Consider the following 22,500-nt stretch of genomic DNA (forward strand, 5'->3'; position numbering starts at 1 on the left):
GCTAATAGCTAAAAAATTCCATGCATGATCATTACTCCTTTCTAGAGGTATAAACTGTGCCCTTGGACTCATACAAACAACTTGTATTGACTTTAATAGGCCTGCACTGATTTCAGATGAAGGTTTTCGTTTTGTCTATATAAGGCTTAGAGAACTGATTCCACTGGGAGTTGTGCACTGGTAACAACAGATGCATTCTTGTTCTAATTGTGCAATAAATCCTACCATTGCAATGTTTAACTATCAGTTGGTTTATCATTATGTCCTTAATTCACCCCATTTTCCCAATTACTACGCAACTTTTATTTAAAATCATACTTATTGTGTCTAATTTAAATGTTAGATAAACCCTTTCATTTTTTTCTTGAGTCCAATAAGTTTTGAAGATGGTAAACACATCTATATAAAAGAAAATCCTTATGCAAGAATTAAGTACCCTCCTCCTTCCCTCTCCTGCTTATTCAACATGCTTATGCTATTTTACCTCGCATTCTTCTTCCTTTCCTTCTCTTCAGCTTCTTCTTTCTGAGCTGTATTTAGACTTTCAGCATCTGCCAAGTTATCCACAGCAATGGCCAAGAAGACATTTAGCAAGATATCTATTCCAAATCATTTTAAGGACATTATGCCTTACTATACTTGTTTGATTTATTATCAGCGTAAACACTGACAATGTGAGAGATATAAAACACACGTTCCCAACCTACAGCAGAGAGATTTGTGATGCTGGAGTGTAGTTCAAACACTCATTCAACGGACTAGATTAATACTGGGTGTAAAGTGAGCAGAGATCCATTAGGGTCACTGATTTTAAAACAGCAGAACACGATGTATTTTTTAAATAAATGAAATTCAACTGTATGATAGCCTGAGCAAGTTTCAAATATGAAACATGGTGTATTAAAAGCGAAGACTGTTCAAGCATTTTGAAAAACCTGTTTTTATAATGCACTATCTTCTGTGTCTACAACAGTCTATAATAAATTCTGTACTTCAGTCCACATCAGTTAAGTACAAATACCGACAAAAGTACTGTATAGTACAGAAAATAGAACGGGTTTGCCCTTTTATCACCTCCTGACCTTTTAAGAACTTTTGAGAATGATGCTAGTTTCTGTTGCTTTATGAGGCCAGTGAAGTATTTCCAGTATGCTGAAGGCAGAGAAGGGGAATGCTTCAGCAGATGTAATCCTAACTGACTCAACATTTCTCTGCACAGATTTCTCTCATCTGGTCCCTGCACTGTACATTGGATCACTGGCTCCACTGTCAGTGTATGTCAGAATTAACAGGGCTATATCAAGCATCAAAAGGATGAACGGGAAATTACTGCCATTGAGATCAGACTACATCCATGCATTTTCAGAGGGAGAGATGTCAAACAGAGACAAGCAGGTAGAACAAGGCGGTTATCCTGCTGAAGCAAGAAAGAAAAAATTCTTTGGTTTCTGCCAGTGTGGTGGCTGGAGATGGACTCAGAGATCACTGGAGTCTCGTTCATGAGGGAATGAGTGTACAAATAAAAGTGTTTAAAGGACTTTGCACATGCAGAAAGCGCTTGCATACCCATTGCAATTTACTCCCTCCTAGAGAAATTTTGCATATGTCTCCAGCACACAGCCCCGTTTAGAGATGTTTCCAGTGACAGCAAAGGATACAGTTACCACAGATGAAGAGGATAATGAAATATATACAGACTATCATGCCCGACGATGATGGGCCACCATATGCCATTATGCCATCATACATAACAGCATTCCAGTCTTCACCTGTTAGAATCTAAGAAGCAGATATATTATTAGTAACTCAATATCAAAAAGATCAATAGAGAATTAACTTTCCTCTGACCACAATACACAATAAGGCTAAGCTTCTGTATATATAAAGCAATACCATAATATCTTCATGCATTGTTTTAAAATTTCCATTTAAATAAGAATGTCCTGAAAGCCTGGGTTTAACTCTACTAGCTTTTATTTTATGCTATGTATTTACATCACTGAACTTCAAAGGCAAAAATAAGCCTGTAATTTTATTGATGTTGGCATGCAAAAGTAAGAGCCTTGATTTTCAGTAATGCCACATAGGTAGTAATGGCCACAAATGTTCACTCTTGAAAATCAAGTCAGTATACATTTTAAGATTCTCTCTCTCTCTTTTTTTTTTTAAATAATGGCCACATATCTTTTCTAGTGTATGCCTTTTGTTACTCCTGCGAATTAGTACACCCAATTTAATTTTTAATGGGGACTGACCACTTTATCATAAATTATATAATACACATACCACACACATACACTACTACTATAGCTTTTGAAGTGGTAGCTGTTTTAAACTGAATGGAGTTCAATGCTGTTGGGAGAATTACATTATTTTCTTCTTGGCTATTGTTTCACGTAATTTGATAGAAGTCTAAAAGAATTTTACAGAAATCTGTTGATTAGTTAGAAGGATAGTTTACAAGAAGGCAACTCCACTTTTTCTGTCCTACAACAAAAATTCTGAGTATTACAATGCAGGTTATAGAGACACTTCATAAATTTCTAAGTAACTTCTTAAAAATTATCAGTTCTATCCTGAGAAAACATGTAATATTGACTCTCCTTCCAAGTAATTAAGTGGTTGTTCAAGAAAATTATATGCCTGCCAAATTCTGAAACTCATTTTTGGAGATCTAAACTTATCAATCTGATTTTCATTGTTGCTGAGCACCCAACAAGTTGGTTGCACCTGAGTGTATTCTAAAACTGAAGGAAGCCTCATTCCTTTGCAACCGCGGCACCCTAAAATCTGAATAAAATCCAAATCAGCTGAGTTTGAAAGTACAGCCTTCATTTTTTACAGGGGCAACTTCAGGTCAAATGTGGACACTATTCCTCTTAAGGAAATTTATCATTAAGATTTCCTCATGTTAAAATTACATGGAAAGATTTTTTGCTTGCTTTGGGCAGACACCAGATGAATCTTCTGTCAAAGAGATTGGAAGTTGATATAAAATTGAGTCTTTCAGGGTCAGCTTTAAACACTCACCTACAATGCCTGAAACCAAACATTGTGGTAATGTGCAAAGCTGAATGTGTAAATGACTAGAAAGATGAAACCACTTGGCCTAATACCAGTATCCAAATTGGGAAAACTGAAAAAAAGGATCACGCAATAGTGAAAAGTGAACTGTAAGTATGGTCCTATCTTTTCACAAGTACAGACAAGTTGCTCTAAAACTTTAATAAACCTGACAGTGTCTCTTTAAAGAAATTCCTACTGATTTTTATATTATAGTAACTGATATGACTCATATGCAAATATGCACTTTTACAATGCTTCTCATTTTTTCCTGCTTGGGAATAGCTAATATAGCTAATAAAGTTAAAGCAAACAACTTAATTAAAATAAAAATAACATTTCACTTCTTTTTCTAGTCATGTATTTTATAGACAAAGTAGATTGAATTTTGTGAAGTAATATGACAGTTATGTTGCATAGATAGATCAAATAAGACATGAAACAAATGGTACAAATGGTGCAGATTTACCAGAGTACTGAATTTAATGAGCAGAATGCTACTTAAAGTAAACTGAATAAATAGTATTCATGATTTTATTTTCAGGCAACGTGATCAGTTAAACAGTTTTGTTGATCATCAAAGGTAAAATGTTTCATACGGGATGAAAGAAAGTTACCTGGAATACAGTTAAAAGAGCTTGTGGAAAATTATCGAAGGTGCTCCGTTTTGTTTGAGTTTCATCAAAATTAAATTTGCCTCCAAACAGCTGCATTCCAAGCAACGAGAAGATTATGATGAAGAGGAAAAGCAGAAGCAACAGTGAAGCAATGGACTTCATTGAGTTTAACAAGGATGCTACCAAGTTGCTCAGGGATGCCCAGTGCCTATAAATTAAAATGCGTGTGTTAACACACACCAAAAAAACCCCAAACAAAACAGTAAAAGAGCAGCACGTGATGAAGTATTACAAACAAAATTACTGATAACCTTCAACTATCTGTAAAGTTAACAGCATTAGTTCATCTTACCTTGTTACTTTAAAAATACGCAGGAGACGAACACAGCGAAACACTGAAATTCCAAGGGGTGACATAATTTCCAACTCCACCAAAATAGTTTCAACAATACCACCGCATACAACGAAGCAATCAAAGCGGTTAAAGAGAGAAACAAAATAAGCCTGCAGGCCCAAGCTGTACATCTTTACTAACATTTCACAGGTGAATAAAGCCAGAAGAACTTTATTTGCGATATCTGGAACAAAATGTTAAAAAAAAAAAAGACATTCCTGAATCGTCTCATAGATCCCATTTTTATTTTAACATATTAGTACTATACTTTCTATACTAGTTCACAGTCTTTTTCTTAAGAAGAAAATACTGGGGTTTTTGTGTTGGACCATATTTGATGCCTAAGTGCAAAAAGTTAGACAAGGACATAAAGCTTCCTGCCACCTATAAACTATTCATCTTTTCAATCCATTGTGCAGTCCGTGGCTCTCAACTCACAGCTTGAGTCCACACTGTAACTTAAGCAACGCAGACCACAGCATGTTTTGCTGCACCAGTTACCCTTTCCTTCCTCATCTTTGAAGCGTGGTTTAACAAAAAAAGTACAGGTATTTACAGTTTAGTATTGTCAGTTATTTGCTGGTATACCATTAAGCTGTGTTACAGTTGTGGAAATAAAATACATTCAGTCATTGCTTGTATCTCCCTTTGGCTGGGCTGAATATCCTTCAGGACAGCAAACAACAACAAAATGAAAAAGTACAAAAGTAGGCACTGACAGAATACAAGTATCCATGGTCAAAAACAGGACAAATAATTTTTTATTTTACCTTGGATCTGGGTCAGCCAGTCAGGTTGATTATAATGCTCCGATGAGATAGTTAATGTGTTCAGAAAGACCAAGACAATAACAAGCCAATAAAATGTGACAGATTTTACTGCGGCTCTACATTTTCTTCGGTTAAATCGATTCCAGCGACGCCAGCGTCGACTGAAAGTTCAAATAAAAACAAATTTATTATTAAACAGAAAACACGCACAAACTTAAAGAGGGTTTATTCTGTGTAGGATATGTAGTGCAAGTACATATGTGTGAGCAGGCGTATGTTCATAAATACGTGCACAATACTTAGTTGTGTAAATTATTACCAGTTGCAAATTAGGGAGTGCTGATTTGTTATTCCTTTTTTAGATTTCATTATAGAATTTTAAATATAAACCATAATTTTTGGAGACTCTAATTGCCTGTGACATAATTAGATTAAGTTGCATTTAACATTTCATTGAGAAACAAGGCAGATCTGTCTTCCCAGGACCCATACACTTAGTAGAGGTAAAGAAAAGCCAGTGAAGCAACTTAGAATTCAAATTACATTTAGACTGAAAATATAGGGTTTGAGTTAAACCACAGGCATAATTCTGGTAGGATGAAACAAGGTGGAAATGTTGAGGTCAACTTTTAGAAATCTACCCTATAATGTTAGAAATCTTTGTCAGCAACTCCTAGAGATTTCTACTGATGTGTCTTGAAATTGTGTCAGTGGGCAAAAGTTGTGAAATAAACAAGAGCGACAATCAAGGACAAATAAACATGCCCTATCTAGATATGAGTTAGATTCACAAGTGAGGGTATTAGCTTAGCTTTGGACTCATAAAACTAGATTTCTCAGTTTCATTTCTGGGAACTTTAGTAAACCAGTAAGTCTCCTTGGGTTGCATTTCCATTTGTGAAACAGGAAGAAAATACATTGCTGGGTCATAGGGCAAGAAGGATTAGGAAGCACTTGATATTACCTAAAAGGGAAGCATGTAAAATTTACACACCCAGAACTACAGCCGTGGACTCAGATAATAAATTTTAGGAACCGACAACTGCTTCATCCAAAATTCAAGGGACAGAGCAGGCAGACTCCAATGGAAGCTTGACCTAGCCTTAAAACAGCAAAGAACTGATGAGAGTGTGCATGTATAAGCTTCTTCCTCTATAGTTTTGCCATCAAGCCAGTCTAGCATGAGTCTTGTGATGGAAAGGGGTGATCTAGTCTCCTTGTTCTGCTCTCTCCTTTCCCTTTTGCCAAAACTAGCCCTAATAAAGTGAGCCAGACCTGAGAATTGACAGGTGGAAACCAATTTCTTTTCTTCTGGGTTGATTTTAGCTTGTCAGTTGTCTGATCCAATTCATTGTACTCCCGCATCACAGAAAGAGCATGAAGAATGAGTGGCTGAGACAGGGTAAGAGCACTGCAGCCCTTTTGGCGGTACCACAAACGTGGAACAATGGCTTTTGAAAATTCTTGCCAATAACTAGATTAATTTCTTCATATTTTTGATGTCTGAATTAGCAGGTATTGTTTTTAGTATGTATAAAATTAGAAATGCTTTAAATCTGCCTCAGACAGTACAAGCAATATGCAATAACACCACCATAAAAATAACAGCTTAGCATCGCATTCAAGCATTAACTGAGTTTTCCTTATGCACCTTAAATTTGTATTTGTAGTAATAGAAACTAGTACTGGTTTCAGACATCGGTACAAAGTTGTTTCAAGCCTTTGCAGTATTCTAACCTTATAAAAGAAAAATATCCTGTCCTGACCTAGAGCAACATGGTATTCAAGAACATTCCTATCTTGACAGTCCCCTGCTAAACAGTGCTAGGCCCATGGCCATCATCAGGATGGCTCAACTCCCTGGGTAGGTAAAACAATCTCTTTTTTTTTTTTTTCCATGCTTACAGAACATCCTCTAAATGAGACAAGAGTGTTATGAGACAAGAGTAATATTGTTTGGATATCTCTACTCATAAGAGCCAAAAGCAGTCTCAACATGTGTAGCTTATAGCTCTCTGAAGCCAACGGGGCTTGATTTCCCCAAAAAAGGTCTGTAAAATCAGTGACAAAACACTGATGCACATACAAAAATGCTGCCGAAGGCACTCACATGTAGTAGCATATGAATAATATAAGCATATGTAAAACGCCTGCAGAAATAAAGCAAAAATTCAAAAAGGAAAATCAGAAAGGAAAACAGGAGTAATTTTCTACCTTCTTTAGACTGGTACAAGTAAAGAAAAAAGTAGTGACTAGCAGACTGAAGTAGATGGCCTGTTGTGCCAGGAAAACCTGCAGCTATATAAAATAGGAAAATAAATTACGCTATTTTCACTCCACAGTTTTCTATTTTTTAGTACCTCCCCCCCCTCCTAGTTTTAACAAAATAGCGTAATTTTTTTCTGGAAGAATGAAACATACCCTTGTATTTTGAAGAGAAATTCCATTTTCATAAATTTGCAATGATATAATATTGCTTTCATGAAATTATCAAGCATTTTTCACAAAATATAGCAGTTGAATAAATATTAAAATCACAGAGGACACTTTCAGTTGACAGCTTGTTACAACAAACCAAATTATTCACTGCTTTTGTTCTTATTAAATAATTTATCACTTTTTTCTTCATAACTATTTATGAGAAAATAATTATTCTTACAAATATGTACTCAAGTCACTTTCATTCACTCGGGGATTCATGTTTAGGTGGTCCTTAAGGCCCCAGTCTTAACTGTGAATCCACACATGGGAAATCCAGCCTTACATTGAGTCTAACTGAACTTGATGTCAGTCAGTCTTGCATAATCCATGAAGTTTAGTTTGTTTACTTGCTATTCCTGTGTGTTTGTGTATTGCTACTAGACCTATGCAAAGGTAGGAACGTTCATTTTCAGATTATTCTGTATCAGCAGCCTTTCATTATAATATGGTATTTTTCTAAACTTGACTTTCTGTTTAGAGCCACATGCATAATTCCCTGTATCTGTGAAGCTGGAGTGCCTCATTTTCACCAGTAAGCTCACAGAGAAGTAAATATTAACGCCCAAGATGAATTCTTCTGTAATTGTGAGTGCTAACATTTGTGCAGAGACCCTACAATTCACTACTCATATTTATAAAATATGAGACAGAAGAATTGCACCAGAGCACTCGCTGATTGTGAAAAAATAGAAGCCTTTGAGATTATTTTTCCATTCCTCATTTTTGCAGTTACAGGATTCAGGGCATAGTACCAGCTTTTTAGCATGACTTGAAGGTTAATGTGATCATATAATCATGCTGACAAATGAGGAAGCAAATTTTTATGAAGAGGGATCTTCACAGGAGACAATGTGCACAAATCTCTTCAAATAGCAGACCTCCACCTTCCTCTAATCATAGCTCTGTCACTTCCATGTGAGGGGAAAAAAAGCCAGTTGTTCTAGGAGGAAAACATTTCAAATTCCACCTGGAAGATTACAAATATGCAGCACAGATCATATTTACCCATATATATCCTCGTATAAAGTGAAGGTGTATATCAATCACACATAATAAACTGGCAGATAATTGCTGTATCTTGCTAGGACGTAATTCTCTTGACCAAGTACCCATCTGACTATATAAAAACATATTTCCAAGGATTAATTTCTAACTTCATTTGTGGTACAAGTAGGCTAGCTTGCAGTAAAAAATGTTTTAAAAGGCAAAGACGCTGACGGTCAAACTGATATCCTTGATAAGCTATGTTCCGATTTAATTTGCCCTGAAACAGTGTACTGCCATTGAAGAATAACATTGCAAAAGCTGGAGTGGGGATCAGGCCAGAAGAATAAGAATTAGACCAAGATTTAGCATTTGGCTTCAAATGTGCGAGGACATCCCTGACATCTGCGCACTTAATCTAAGGCTTTGCTGCAGAATTGAGACTTTCAGTATTTTAGGTAAACAGAGCTTTTTAGAAACTAACGATTCAAATGAAAAACATCAAAATTACATTCTTCTGACATATCAGAAAAATGAATTTTGCAAATATGAGATGTTCAGTATCCAGAAGCAGTTGGATAAGAACTGTGGTCTGCAGATTGTTACAGAGACAGAAGAGCAGACACATTCTGCTCTTAGTTACATTGCCAAGCCAGCAGTTCTTCCAAGTGATTTTTCTCTCTAATAGATGTCAGCTGTTTTTAGGTATCTGGGGCATGGTGCAAGCCACATCTGTTTGGAAGACAATGGCACAACTATAATTTTGAGCTCTGTTGCCTCTAAACTATTCCTCACATGGAATCACTAGGTTAAATGGGATAGAACTTTCCCCAGTGTTGCAAGTAAAGACATGAAAGTTGAAGGGGGAATTCCCATTACCAAATTCAGCTATAAAAGTTTAAGTACGGTGGAAGACCTCAAGCAGCTGCAGACCCCGTCAGCACTTCCAAATGAGACACCAACATCCCGTTGCCAATTGCCACAACTTCTGTGAACAGATGCAGCTATATATGTATGAATGAACTTGTGTGTGGCTTGTGTTTTTTAATGGCACAAGAACAGATTCTGATCAAAATGCTCATGCAAAAGACATTTATGACAGTGGCAGAATCTAGACAGCTGGAGATACTTTGGTGACTTTCCAGCTTGCAAGTAAGTTTTCCTTCATACTGATGTCTTGATTATGAACTATGACTGTAGAGATGGACAGAAGTGACTGCTTCTTACTCACTGCTTGGGACTATTTAAAACATCAGGTTTGGGTAGAAATTTTCTTTTCTCAAAGATGATGTAGCAGCTTTCATTTAATGGAGCTTCTGGAGTTCACTTTTTCCTTCAAATATGAATAATGGACATGGTTCAGAATGGAGGCATTACTTTGCTTTCGTTGTAATGCTTCTGCGAGTCCCCACTGTGCAAACAGACCAAATTTGCAGAATGTAGTGCAACAGCAATCTATTGCGGTGCCTGGTATTTGAAGCTTCATGCAGCTACTTCCTATTTGAGCTTCTCCTTTCAAACCGGCACGAGCAGGCTTCACAATAATACACAGTATGCTATAAGGTTGATTGGAGAAAATCTCATGATTCAAAACAACCATGCTTGTTTGGGATTCTCAGCTAATGAAATACTAAACAAATCGCTCCATTTGTTCTACTGTTATGCTAACTGGAAGCAATGGCAAGAGAAATTACAGACCAGTAGCACACTGAATTGCTTGTCAATGTTAAGCTAAAAGAAGTCTCATCTCATAATTCTCATGAAGAGTTAAGCTCAGAGGTCCACATCGACATAATTGGTCTTTTCAGTTGGTGTAGCTAAGGCCATTTTCTGTAGCAGAAGGCATGTGAGAAATGATACAGCTTTTATAACTAATGATGAAACTTCTGAAAAGTTAGCTGTGTATTCACTATCATCCTGAATGGCCAGATCTCCATTGGTCACAGTCTTCAGCAGTGAGGCACATTTATATGCTGTCGGCAGTTTGCTGGATGAAAGGGGTGACAAAATAAAGCTTGGTCACAGCGTCACATGAAAAAACTCTCAGTGTAGAAAAGCACCAGTTAACTGTTGCCTGGGAGCTCTTCTTCAAAAAAATAAAAGCAGACTATTCAGAAGGAACACAAGTCCACTCCAACTGCTTGCAACTGGTCAGCGCTGGTAGGTCATTAGAGCTAGTAAGGCTAGTAGAATAAACCTGGGTATGCTATTCCTCTTCATTGCTGCAAGGAGAATACACTGCTGTTACCAATTAATTCCTTGCTATACATCCAAAACTGAAATCAGCTTTACTAGGGTGAAAAACTTGGAATTATTCCAGATGTTGCCAAAACTGCTGATGCCAGATGTTGCCAAATCTTCTTGATTGTCCCTTTTTCTCACTGAAAATTTTCTGTGAAAAATATTTATTCTGTGATTTGTCTGCAACTGTAAGAATGTCTTTGCCCTCCATGATTCACTAAGTCTACCACTTGATTACTTACCTTAAATCATATAGCTATCTTTTTTTGTTCCTTCATGGAACCTTTTTAAACAGAAAGACATATCTCTTATGTGTTGCAGTTATCCTTTCTAATTAACAAATACATGTCCTATAAAACTGGAAAATAAAATCAAAATAAAGAAACCTATTGGTTTTGTACCAGCATATCCAGCGTCTACAATATCAGGACTATTAATACTTAATTGTGTTTATAACACTTCCTTTCTGCACTCATACTTGAAAACAGAAGCTCATATTCCCAAATACTCCTAGGAAGTGAAAAGAGAGCCACAAATACCAGCAAAGCAAATCAGGGAGCTTGACTTCCTAGAGTGTTCATGGATACTTTACTTTTGTATTCACCAGTAACTGTTCGGAGGAATTTTCACACAGTAAAATTTAAAGTATGATAAATAAAGAATAACTATATGAGATCATCATGATGCAGAAATAGTCACAAGGAAAAAAAAGTGATGAAGAGAGGAAAATACTGACCTGAACTTGGATTTTGAGATGGTTTGACTAAAAGAAAAGGAAAACATATTTTTTAAAATGTGTAAAATATAATTAACACAAATACATTCTCTTTAGAATTTTTCAAATCAATACATTGAAATTACATATACATAAAACCAAGCTTTTAACAAAATGCATCATGACTGCTGAAATTCTATTGTCTATTATTTATTTTCTGAAACACCATTCCTAAAGCTTTGCAAACTTTCTAAGTAAAAAAAAGGAAATCTCCTTTAAAACTAAGTAAATAAACTGCTCATGTGGAAGCTGCTTGGAAGTCATGAAAATCTGAGCAAATAAATAGGAAACACCATGGAATATAGAAACACTCCTATACATTCAGTCATTGCCTAAAAAAATATCTATTCTCTAGACCATGCACAATTTAACAGAAAATGTTTCTTTTTACACATTATAGGGGGCTTCCATTCTTCTCTTCTTATTTTGGACAATAATAGTATTTTATAAAAGCTTTCAGGAAAACATGAGTCCACTGGAAGTTCAGCTGAATTGTTTTATATCTTCTTAACTTGAGAATTTTAGGAGTGCTTTAATACTCTAATAATTGGTCTATATTAACTACTGAAAGGCAAAAACACCCACAAGTGTCATACAAAGCTTAACTATTTGAAAGCAATTTTGGCTAAATAAACAACAGGGAATGAATGATTCTTTTAAATTTTGAGATGAAGAGGGCGGGTATCTGAAAACATCCATGTACTCACCATAAACTCCCACAGCATGCTGGATTCTCTCCTTCTCCACTCACATTCTCTGTGTTCACTGATTCAGTTTCACTGGTGGGCATGCTTGCTGTTAGGAGACAGAAATTGCTTTAGATTCATAGCCAAACAAGGCATTACACAGAACGTGACCTCCTGTTCTATTGCAAGAATGTCTCCACTTTTTGCAGGTCTAACGAGAGCTTGGAAGATCTGAGGAACAGCAGATGAAGTTAGACACTTCATCAGTCCTCCTCTTATAATAAAAGAAAGCACACAGAATTCCAGAGTGTATAGTAGCTTTTTTGTTTCTTCTCAATGATTCAACATTAACTGTTGAAAATGCACTACAGAATATAATGTAGAGCAGTTTTGTAACAAAGACCATGCTACTCCTAGTAAAGAAATAAACCTGGGATAGATTTTGTAACCCTTCATTTTAAGAAGTATTCTGTTAACATTTTGGAGGTGCTTATCAGTTTATGCGCTGTTAACATGCTCACTAATTCCAAGAAATGTCATCAAAAAAACCCTGAAAATAGGAATCATCACACACTCTGACCATACTGACAACTCTGTTCCTTTACCTCCATTATGAATTATCAAAGCAAGATGGTAGAAAGTAATTGTGGCTACAAATACACTACATGAGCAGACACAAAGGAGCACTGGGAATGGCAGAATGGGTACTACAAAGGATGATTAGAATTACTAGTAATAAAAAGGGGATTCTTTCTTTTGTTACACAGTGAATTACTGTAGAAACAGCAGATCATTATGGAATAGTTAGCAATTGTAGCTAATGGATTTTTAGACAAAACTCATTTGCAGATTGGTCATTGCTATTTAACTTCAAATCAACCGAAACACAGGGGGAGGACAACATATGTCAAAAGGTGTTAGGAAATGATGAACAGCCAAAGTTCTCCGTAGTTTCTGAACATGACTGCATGAAGAAGAACAAAGTACCAAAGGCAGGGGTGGGAGGGAATCTTTGTCCCTAATGAAGCCAATGTCAGTTCTCCTAATTATTAAATACAACCAGAATGCTACTCTGTTTCAGACAAGGCTATTGGTCTAGCTCTATTAGTGACTTACAGGTGCTGTGTTACAAAACAGCAGAAGAAAAAAAAGAACCACAGACGGTTCAGTTTATATTAGAAACTCAGCTACCATTACACTGTAATTTATATAACAAAAGAAAAACTTGAGAGAAGTACTGAGAAAGGCACCATGTGGAAGCCTAGCTCCAGCAATGCTAGCAAGTTTTAATTAAATCTTTAGCCACCAGAAAACAGCAACAACACCACATGCCACAACCACTCTCGCTAAGGCAAGCAACCTGGCAAGTCCTGAAAAGACTCAATTTCATGTCCACTGCTTTTTAAGGGTGGTGTTCATTGGGCAAAGTACAGCACACAGAATGAACTTTTGAAAGACCATCCGATCTCAGTAAGGCCAGCTTTGAGATCTTTAAACTGGTCCTCCAGTATTCAAAAGAAGATACCACATTTTCTCTATTCTTTTTTCACCTTTTGCCATTATTTTACTGGCATTCTTCTGGAAAGATTATCTAGATTTCTAGATATCAGCTCTATTCAATTATGGTAACTGGTTTCAAATAAAAGAATGCTTGCATTAGGCAATATGAACAACCCATACAGCATGCAGCTCAATACTTTCTAAGTATATAGAAAACAGGTCCAATACATCCACTACTACATTTTATTTCTGCAGATAAGAAAATAGATTCTTTTTCTCGTAATGTTCACTATTTACTCTAAACAATTTTGAGATTTTGGAGCAGGGATTTCAGACTTCACTCCAAGACATAACTAATGCATAGCTAAGAGCAAGTCAGTGTCCGTCGGTATTGATATGTCCCAGCCAGATGGATTTGGAAGAACTAAATTCCATAATCCTAAAATACGACAATTCAATGTCACTGCAGAATCCAGAAGCAGGCTAAATTACAACCTGAATTACTGAAATATGGTGGCAAGTATTATTGTTGGAAATGTTTTCTTTTAGAAAGTACATAATTAATATTTTAATCTGGTTCAAGTTCAGCTATGCATTTTTGATCCATAGGCTCATCTCATTTCCGCACTGATGCGCCTTGGGTTGCTTTCTGGTTACACATGCTGAAGGAAAATTGCTGCAGAAGTGGAGCGATCTGCACAGCTAGTCAGATAATCACTAATAACCATTAGAGAGAATCTTACAATGATTAAAAAAGGTACTATAGTGGCAAAACTTTAGATCAAACTTGCAAAATGGTCATCTTCTGTCTGCTAGTAACATCCAACCAATTCAATGAGCTCCAAAATTCTCCCAATTCTTTCTCAAATCAGTATATGGATTTTCTGAATCCTTTACACCAGATCTTTGAGGTAGTCAAACAGGAAAACAGAATAAAAACAAATTCCCAGAGGCAACATTATCATTGCAAATTCATCTCAAATTTTCCTAATTCTGCTGTAAGTCCAGAAAAACACATCAGAAAGAAGTGGTGCTATCTATTCTGACTGTGAAGCTCCTCAGGGTAAATTTATTTTAAAGGGGGTCTGCCTGGAAGATGTTCTGCATGATACCATAGCGAGGTATCTGTTTTCATAGTGCAGATTTAATGTTGATACTATCAGCAATCATTCTTATAGGTTCTCTCTTTTTATAGGCAGCCTATGGAAAGTCAATACAAGGTTGAATGGTTGCATAGCAGTGGAAAGAGAGTGAAATAATCAGTCTTCATTACAGAAGCATCACTGAACCAACCACTTCTAGCCAGAACGATGACACTATGAATCTTGGGAATGTTGTATAGTCTACAGATATGGTGCTTTTAATAGAAAAAAGAGGTAGAGGAAATACAAAGAAAAATATTTAGGGTGGGATTTCCAATCTATTGGTAGTCTAAGTTTGAGAGCCTCAGATCAGCTTAACAGTGTCACAAGTACCAAAAGAAATAGGCCACTGATTTGTACTCCAGAAAAATCTTACTCATAAAAAGGTATACTTGCCCTGCCAGGCACAAAGGAAACCAAGTCATTGCACACATACTTGAAAATGCTTTTGACTAGCAAGGTCAGGTACTTGTAGCGAGACAACATTTGTGGCTGGTAGACAACAGCAAGTTTGCGGCCAGTTCCGTGCTACTTCATGTCTGACATCAGACCCTGAACCTGCTAGTTTAAAGGCTATGTTGAAACACATATCCATAGTAAAACTGCAACCACTGTCTTTTAGCAATTTTTATTGAAAAATTATGCCAGCCTGTAAAGTTGTGCGAGCTGTTAGACAATATATGTAGAAGTTACATAAATGATTTCAAGTAGACTCAGTATTTGTAGAAAATGAGTCCATTGGGTCCTAGCAATTTCTGACTTAATGTTCTGCATTCTGTAATGCAACTGGATCAGATTTGTCGGCCTCAGTCTGAGCCACAACAGTGATTCTTAGCACAGCAAAGAAGTCAGTTGCTTCAGTAGAATTGTCATAGGTAGGATTAAAACTAGATCTCCCATTTAGTACAACTGTGATTATGTCAAATCAATACGTTTGCCAGTACTAAAAGAGTGCAGATTTGAAAATAGCTATCATATCCTAAAACCCTTGTCCATCTCCATTGTGAGTGGGAAAGAAATTGAATAAAACACGAATTACAGAAACAAAACCATCAATAACAAGAGGAGATACAGTAGAAGTTTGTTATGTTTTGCTAGATTCTACATTAAAAGTATTATAAATAAATAGTAAATATTATCATCATACTGTTGTAAGCTTACACTATAATCCTTTATAAAGCTTGCAAAATACTTTGATTTATTTCTTCACAGGTGAATTTAAAATACTTTTTTTTATCTGGTTTGCTGACTTTTGAAAAAGAAAACCTATGTTTCCACCAGAGCAGTGACAAAGACGCTTCAGTGAAAATCTAAACAAATTAATGACTATGCTTGAGGAAGGTAGAGCACTGCAGCACCAGCCTATTTCAGACATGCACTGAAAACAGCAGAACCGCATGCACAAGTGTCTACATGTTAAAGATATAGATGCCTTTGTTACAGAAAATGCATACAGTATGTGCTTTCAAAAGCTAACACATCAAATGCACTATTGGCACAAAAGAAAGTTCAACTGCAAATCAGAACGTGTTTTACCATGTTTATTAGAAGAACGGCCAAAGCAACTAAGTCTGCTTTTCTTCTTTTCTTCCATTAAGTCAGCCAATGTAACCCCTTGGTGTTAAGGACATGTAATCCCAGCATTTAAGCAGTAGATGGCAGCAGTTGCAACGCAAAAAATAAAAACGTGTCCATGTGTACAACACAAGCAATGTTAGGCAAAACAAACTGAAATCACCGGCAGCATAACTGTACAGAGCTAAATCCCTCACCTCTCACAGATTTTTGCATTTTGAGATAAATTGGCAGTGCTCTGAAGTAAATGGAAAGTTTTCACTGACTTCAGGTTAATAGGTATTGATTCATAATAAAGACTTACGACTTTTACTAAAGGCATATTTACAATTCTAGTAGTTAAAAGGAATTCCGTTATTCAACAGCACTGAATACCTGTCTACCATCAGCAGAGTGTATGAATACAGAGGGTTCATATATAAATGACATGACTTCACGACTTTTCTGGTTAGAAGTTTTAAAATGCTGGGGGTGCAGGAACCTAAACTACATTTTCAAAGGATAATGTAAGTAGCTATTAATCACTGATTTAACTGCGGTTTAAATCTGTACCTCTTCCCACCATAGAAAGAAGAGATCTTCTTTATCCTAAACCCAGAGCTCTTCCACATTGTTAAAGAGCATTATGGTGATCTTTCATCACCATAAAGCAGCAGTAATCTTGATCATCCAGAGCTTTACATATCTGAAGTAGGGACATAGCTGCCTGGAAGCCTCCAAATGATTATTCTGCCTATCTTGTGACCCAGCTCCACTTTATGCTTCAAAGACACTTCTAGAAACACATCACCAGTGTATTTGGACTAAATTTATTTCCCAGGCTTACTACTCAAGATTATTAACCTGGTGATAACTAGCTAAATTTCACCTGACTTCTAAACAGGCAGCTCATTATCATAACTATGCTCCTAACCCAAGAGCTTCCCATGGAGTAACCGGACAGATAGTTTGTGCTGTCTCTCATCATATCTCCCCATGCAATGCGATATGCAGCAGAGCATGTCTTGAGTGCAAGGAGGTGGAGCAACTCAGCAATCCTTCCTCCTTTACACCCGGTTGCTGCTGATATTAAAAACTAAATTTCAAGTCACACATTTAAGCACACGCACACACAAACCCAGAGGAGTGCTAGAAGATTGCCTATTCGCTGGAAATTTCCACTTAAAACACATACGCATGCCTGAAATTAAATTACTGGGATTTGTTTCGAAGTTCTTTTAATTACTTTTCTCCTCCTATTTTTACACTGTAAGTGTCCTCCAACTCTTAACTTACCCTAAAATTATATCTTTAATAGTTTAAAGCCAAAAGCTCTAACTCAATAACTATGCAAACAAATATTTTTGATTTACGAGAGACCTGTATGACCTAGAAGCTGTTTAATGAATGCCAAAGCAAATGGTTCTTATGCAGCATATTAACAAACATCCAGTTTGAACAGGATGCAAAACGTTCCTCAGATTTCACCTACAGACTTGCAAACCAAGACCATCAGCACCACAGCTGACAGCATGGTTGTCCAACGCTCTGTGCAAATTCGGCATCACCCATAATTCTGCATGACAGTCTTGTACAAAGTGTATTTACTCCATAAAATGTGCAATCTTTTCCTTCTCAGTCTTTGGATTTTATACTGATACTCAAACCCACAGTTTATGTATTCCTTCCACACAACATTAGTAACCAAATATAGTGAAGTCTTTGGCTTCTTTTGCTCTGCTCTAGCTAAAAATTGTTTGTGCTACAGATTTTCATATAAACATAAATTATTCATTTCTGGGTGATGCTGGCATCAATATCAACCCACAAGCTGCTCTCCAGCCTCTCATAAAATCACCTTGTTTCCTTCCAGTCAGTAACACAGATTCATACCCCACTTTCACTGGGAACTAAAAGACTAATAAAATTCTGAAGCTCAAAAATACAAAGATTTTTTTAAATTTGACTACATGCAATACAGAGATAAGCTTAAAATCAGATACCTCAATATCAAACCACATAATTTTCACTATTTTGCTACTTCTGAAAAGTTTAAAAGAATACTTCACAATAAATTAGCAGCACCAGAAACAAAAAAAGAACAATAATAATGTATTAATAAAAAATTATATTCTGAGTTGCCTTTGACAAACCACTTGTAGATGTATTTTCCTAGATATACTCAATGGTAGTTCAATGAATAAATATCTTGACTTTCCGGAGTATTAAATGAATAATAAGGTGCTATTTAGCATTAATATATATATGGAAATTTGGACTTTAATCTTACATTTAGTATTAAATCATAAACCACATCCTGAATCCATGTTCTTGTTTATGTACAGCACTAAAAGTTATGAAAAATTTAACCGCTACTATGTAAACATGGCTAAGAGGCTAAAATCGTAGAATGGTTTGGGTTGGAAGGGACCTTAAAGATCGAGTTCCAACCCCCCTGCCATGGGCAGGGACCCCTCCCACCAGACCAGGTTGCCCAAAGCCCTGTCCAACCTCACCTTGAACACTTCCAGGGAAGGGGCATCCACAGCTCCTCTGAGCAACCTGTTGCAGCGCCTCACCACCCTCACAATAAAGAATTTCTTTCTTATATCTAGTCTAAATCTGCCCTCTTTGAGTTTAAAGCCATTGCCCCTTGTCCTATCACTATGTGCCCTTGTAAAAAGTCCCTCTCCAGTTTTCTTGTAGGCCCCTTCAGGTACTGGCAGGCTGCTCTCAGTTCTCCCCAGAGCATTCTCTTCTCCAGGCTGAGCAGCCTCAACTCTCTCAGCCTTTCCTCACAGAAGAGGTGTTCCATCCCTCTGATCATTTTTGTGGCCTCCTCTGGACCCACTCCAACAGGTCCATGTCTTTCCTGTGCTGACGGCTCCAGAGCTGGACACGGGACTCCAGGTGGAGTAACTTCTGCTAAATTGTTACATTAAAATATTGCTGTTATTCAAAATTTCTGACACAGAGAAATCAATTGTAGCGCTTACAGTTGTTGCGATATCATGAAGCTAACATGTTCCTTTATGTTAGGATTCAGGTCAGAAGCACTAGAGGACCACTATGGCATAAAAAACTTTTTGTATAATACACTGTACGCTACTGTTGAATAAATACATTGTAATAAGTGATAATTATATTTCTTGATGTCAAACAAAAATCCAACAAGATTTCATTTATTTCACACTTAGTTAATACATCTAGTAAAAAAGATTTTATATAGTTTCCCTGGATATCAGAAAGAAAGATCCAGAATGTAATTTCCCTACTTCAAAACTCAAAAAAATCCTCATTATTAGCACAAGGTTATTTCCTGACCATAGTTTTGGCCATATTTTGTAAGCTTTTTATATTATTATTATTATTTCTATTGCATACATCCACAGGCAAACACATATTCTTCTTGACTAAGGATTTATCATGATACTTAGTGGCACATAGCTCGTATGCACCCACTTTTTACAGAACACAAGTAAAGCAAAGTTTTTAAGTCTCAGTAGTGGTTGAGTGCAGACAATGATTCGCACATGGACAGCTCAGAGCTGAATTTTGTTGTTAATACTCTGAATTATCTTCCATGACTAAGTATCAACATATTAATGGACGTGGTTTCTCTACTAATGAACACTTATGCAAACTGAAAATCAGAAAGTGACATCAGATAGGCTGCATTCACCCCAGTGTAACACCCTTTAAAGCAGCCAAACTGTCCCACACAGCACTAGTACAGAATAAAGAACACGTACTGTTTCGTTTGCCTTCTTCATCAACCTCTTCATCATTCTCAGGGTCAATGTCTTCTGCCTGTGTAATCCAGTCTAAATATCCCTTCAGATCTTCTTCAAGCTGCTGTTTTTCACGTAGTTTCTGAAAGTCCCCTCGGGCCTTGGCTTTTTCTCTTTCCTTGGAAAATTCTCTATCAAATTCAGAAAAAGCAGAACAAAATACTGACTGCCAAACTCCCATGCATTTTGACCTAGGTCTTGACATTGCAGAATAATATACTAACATAGAAAATGAACTGAATAAACTACACCGACGATCTGAGAGCTTCTTTGAAAACAAGACAGTGGTGCAAAGAAGTTATGGCAAATTTCTACTCCACTACATCAAAACTTTCAGAGCTCTTATGATTTAATTGAAAATTAAACAATATTCTTGACTCTTCCCATACTGGAAGAGTACTCCATTCCGGTGTAATCGTGTCTCTGTGTGTGTCCCATTTAGTTATGTGCTCTTCTATACAGTTTTTAAAATTGGTTTTATCTAATGGCTACAAATAGAAACTGACTTTCATTAATAAAATAATTTCAGAGAAGTATTAGATTCAGTGAAAAACAAATTCTGGAAGCCAGTTCTAAAATCCTTCCTCTTCCAGCCAAGGTTTATTGGGCATGTCCAAACATATTTTTTTCAGTGCACAGTTCACAGAATTCCACTAATAAGCTCTCTTAATTATGTCATGCAGACACCTGTGCTGTTCAAGATCTGGATGTTTTGCCCTTTCGGTCTCTGTAACAGAACCTAGAAATCATGTTCTCACAGATCAGAAATGCATCCTTTTATATAAATTGAATCCTCTGTCTCATTGCCCCAATCTCAATACAATGTATCTGACTGTTTGTCTAGTCTAACTTCATGATTTGGGTAAATCCATAAATTATCATGGAATGATAATTAAAATAATTAAGTCATGCTCTTTGAGAAGCAGGTTGGATAAAATGGCCTGTTGAAGTCTCTTCTAAACTGAATTGCCCCACAGATCTTTGACTCTCTTAATGATATATGACTCAAGACAATTATCAAGTAAATTCTTGCACCACAACATTTCACATGCTGACATTATGACATTTCATGCAATACACAGCTCCAAACTTATAACTTCCTTCACTAGAAGGATCAGATATTTTCCGATTTATCCAAGTATCGATATGTATGATTAGGGGTAGGCAAGCATCTTTTGAATTGTATTGTAACTACGTAGCGATTCAGTATTTAAAATTAGGCTTGCTCTAACCTATTAATCTTATAATAGGGCTGAAATTATACCTAAAAAATGGCTATAGTAATTCCATTTATTATGAATTTACAAACCCTTTATTTATCATGAACTTTCATTTGAAATTATTCCCTAATTAATACACTCTTAAGGTGAAATTTATTAAAGCACTCAACAATATCCTTTATCAAGTGGAAAAAAATTAGGAAATTAGTGTAAGACTTGCAAAATGTTTTAACAAGCTGAACATAATAATCAATATGATGTTGTCCTGCTAACAAAATATAGCAGAGTAACAGAAAGCCTCATCATTTTTCAACACAGTATTTCAGTTCGGTGATAGACATTACTTATTTGGAATTGGAAAGGTATAATCTCTCCAGGGTGGGGTTTTTTTCAGATTTTATTGGTTTATTTTCAGTCTTCAAATGCATCTTCTAAACACCAATTTTCTGCTTTAACATTAGTAAATTTAAAAGAGTTAAGCTCTTTACATGCAACCATACAGACTTTGTTTTGGGTTTTTTTTGTTTTTGTGGGGTTTTTTTTTTTCCTTTTTTCCTCTTTTTCATGTTATATTGCAGCAGCTAAAAAGCTTGCTGTTGCAAAAGCTAAGAAGCAGGCACTACACTTTTTACAGTTGAGGACTCAATTCAGCAAAAATTCGGTTTGGCATGTGGAGATCATGCTGTTCCATCTGATGGCACTGTAACGAAGCTGAAGAATGCCAGTGCCTGCTCTGCATTTGCTACCCTTCACCCAGCATCCAAGGACAAGGTCCTTCAAAAGGCCCTCTCTTCAGAAAAATGCTCAAGAAAGAGAGAGCGCGCAATAGATCTCTCTCAGGGTTAATTGATTTTAAAACAAAAGAAAAATATTTCATGTTTTTGGCAAAGATGACAAAAGTGTAAAAGAAACGGTTTGGTTTATGGAATGCTGGGTTTAAGCTTCTCTCAGAGAGAGTATCAAAGAGACCGTCCTTTACATCCGATTGAGGCAACATGCTCATGACGCTCGTTCCACAGGCAACATCTTTGAAAAAAGAGCTATCATGGCATAGTATGAAATCAGAAGTAACGAGCCTTGCTGGCTTTTATTAAGTATTCATGTTTTGTTCAGTGAAGTCCTTCAGGTGTTTTTCATTAGGGTGAAGGATATATGATCTGTGTGGGTAAAGTAAAATGAAAGCTGCTGTTGTTCTATGGAGTGAAGTGAAAGAAGTAATTTAAAAATGAAACAGTTAGCAAGGCTAATACTTTCAACAGCACTACACCCATGACTGAACCAC

The 22,500-nt window shown here is 36.4% G+C and overlaps 1 protein-coding gene across 22 annotated transcripts in view; it reads right to left on the reverse strand.

The window, feature by feature from the left end:
- CACNA1D (calcium voltage-gated channel subunit alpha1 D) overlaps positions 1-22,500 on the reverse strand; it is a 195,671-nt gene that overhangs the window by 76,054 nt on the left and 97,117 nt on the right. For all 22 annotated transcript variants that reach the window (XM_075433149.1, XM_075433151.1, XM_075433166.1 and 19 more), the window contains 8 exons: positions 19,960-20,129; positions 12,033-12,120; positions 11,287-11,313; positions 4,845-5,005; positions 4,033-4,258; positions 3,681-3,888; positions 1,659-1,779; positions 485-599 (listed from right to left, as the gene is read on the reverse strand). In XM_075433149.1, the coding sequence (XP_075289264.1) occupies positions 485-599; positions 1,659-1,779; positions 3,681-3,888; positions 4,033-4,258; positions 4,845-5,005; positions 11,287-11,313; positions 12,033-12,120; positions 19,960-20,129 (1,116 nt within the window). The remainder of the gene's footprint in view (positions 1-484; positions 600-1,658; positions 1,780-3,680; positions 3,889-4,032; positions 4,259-4,844; positions 5,006-11,286; positions 11,314-12,032; positions 12,121-19,959; positions 20,130-22,500) is intronic.

Source organism: Opisthocomus hoazin, chromosome 11, assembly GCF_030867145.1.
Source record: "Opisthocomus hoazin isolate bOpiHoa1 chromosome 11, bOpiHoa1.hap1, whole genome shotgun sequence".
Classification (NCBI taxonomy): domain Eukaryota; kingdom Metazoa; phylum Chordata; class Aves; order Opisthocomiformes; family Opisthocomidae; genus Opisthocomus; species Opisthocomus hoazin.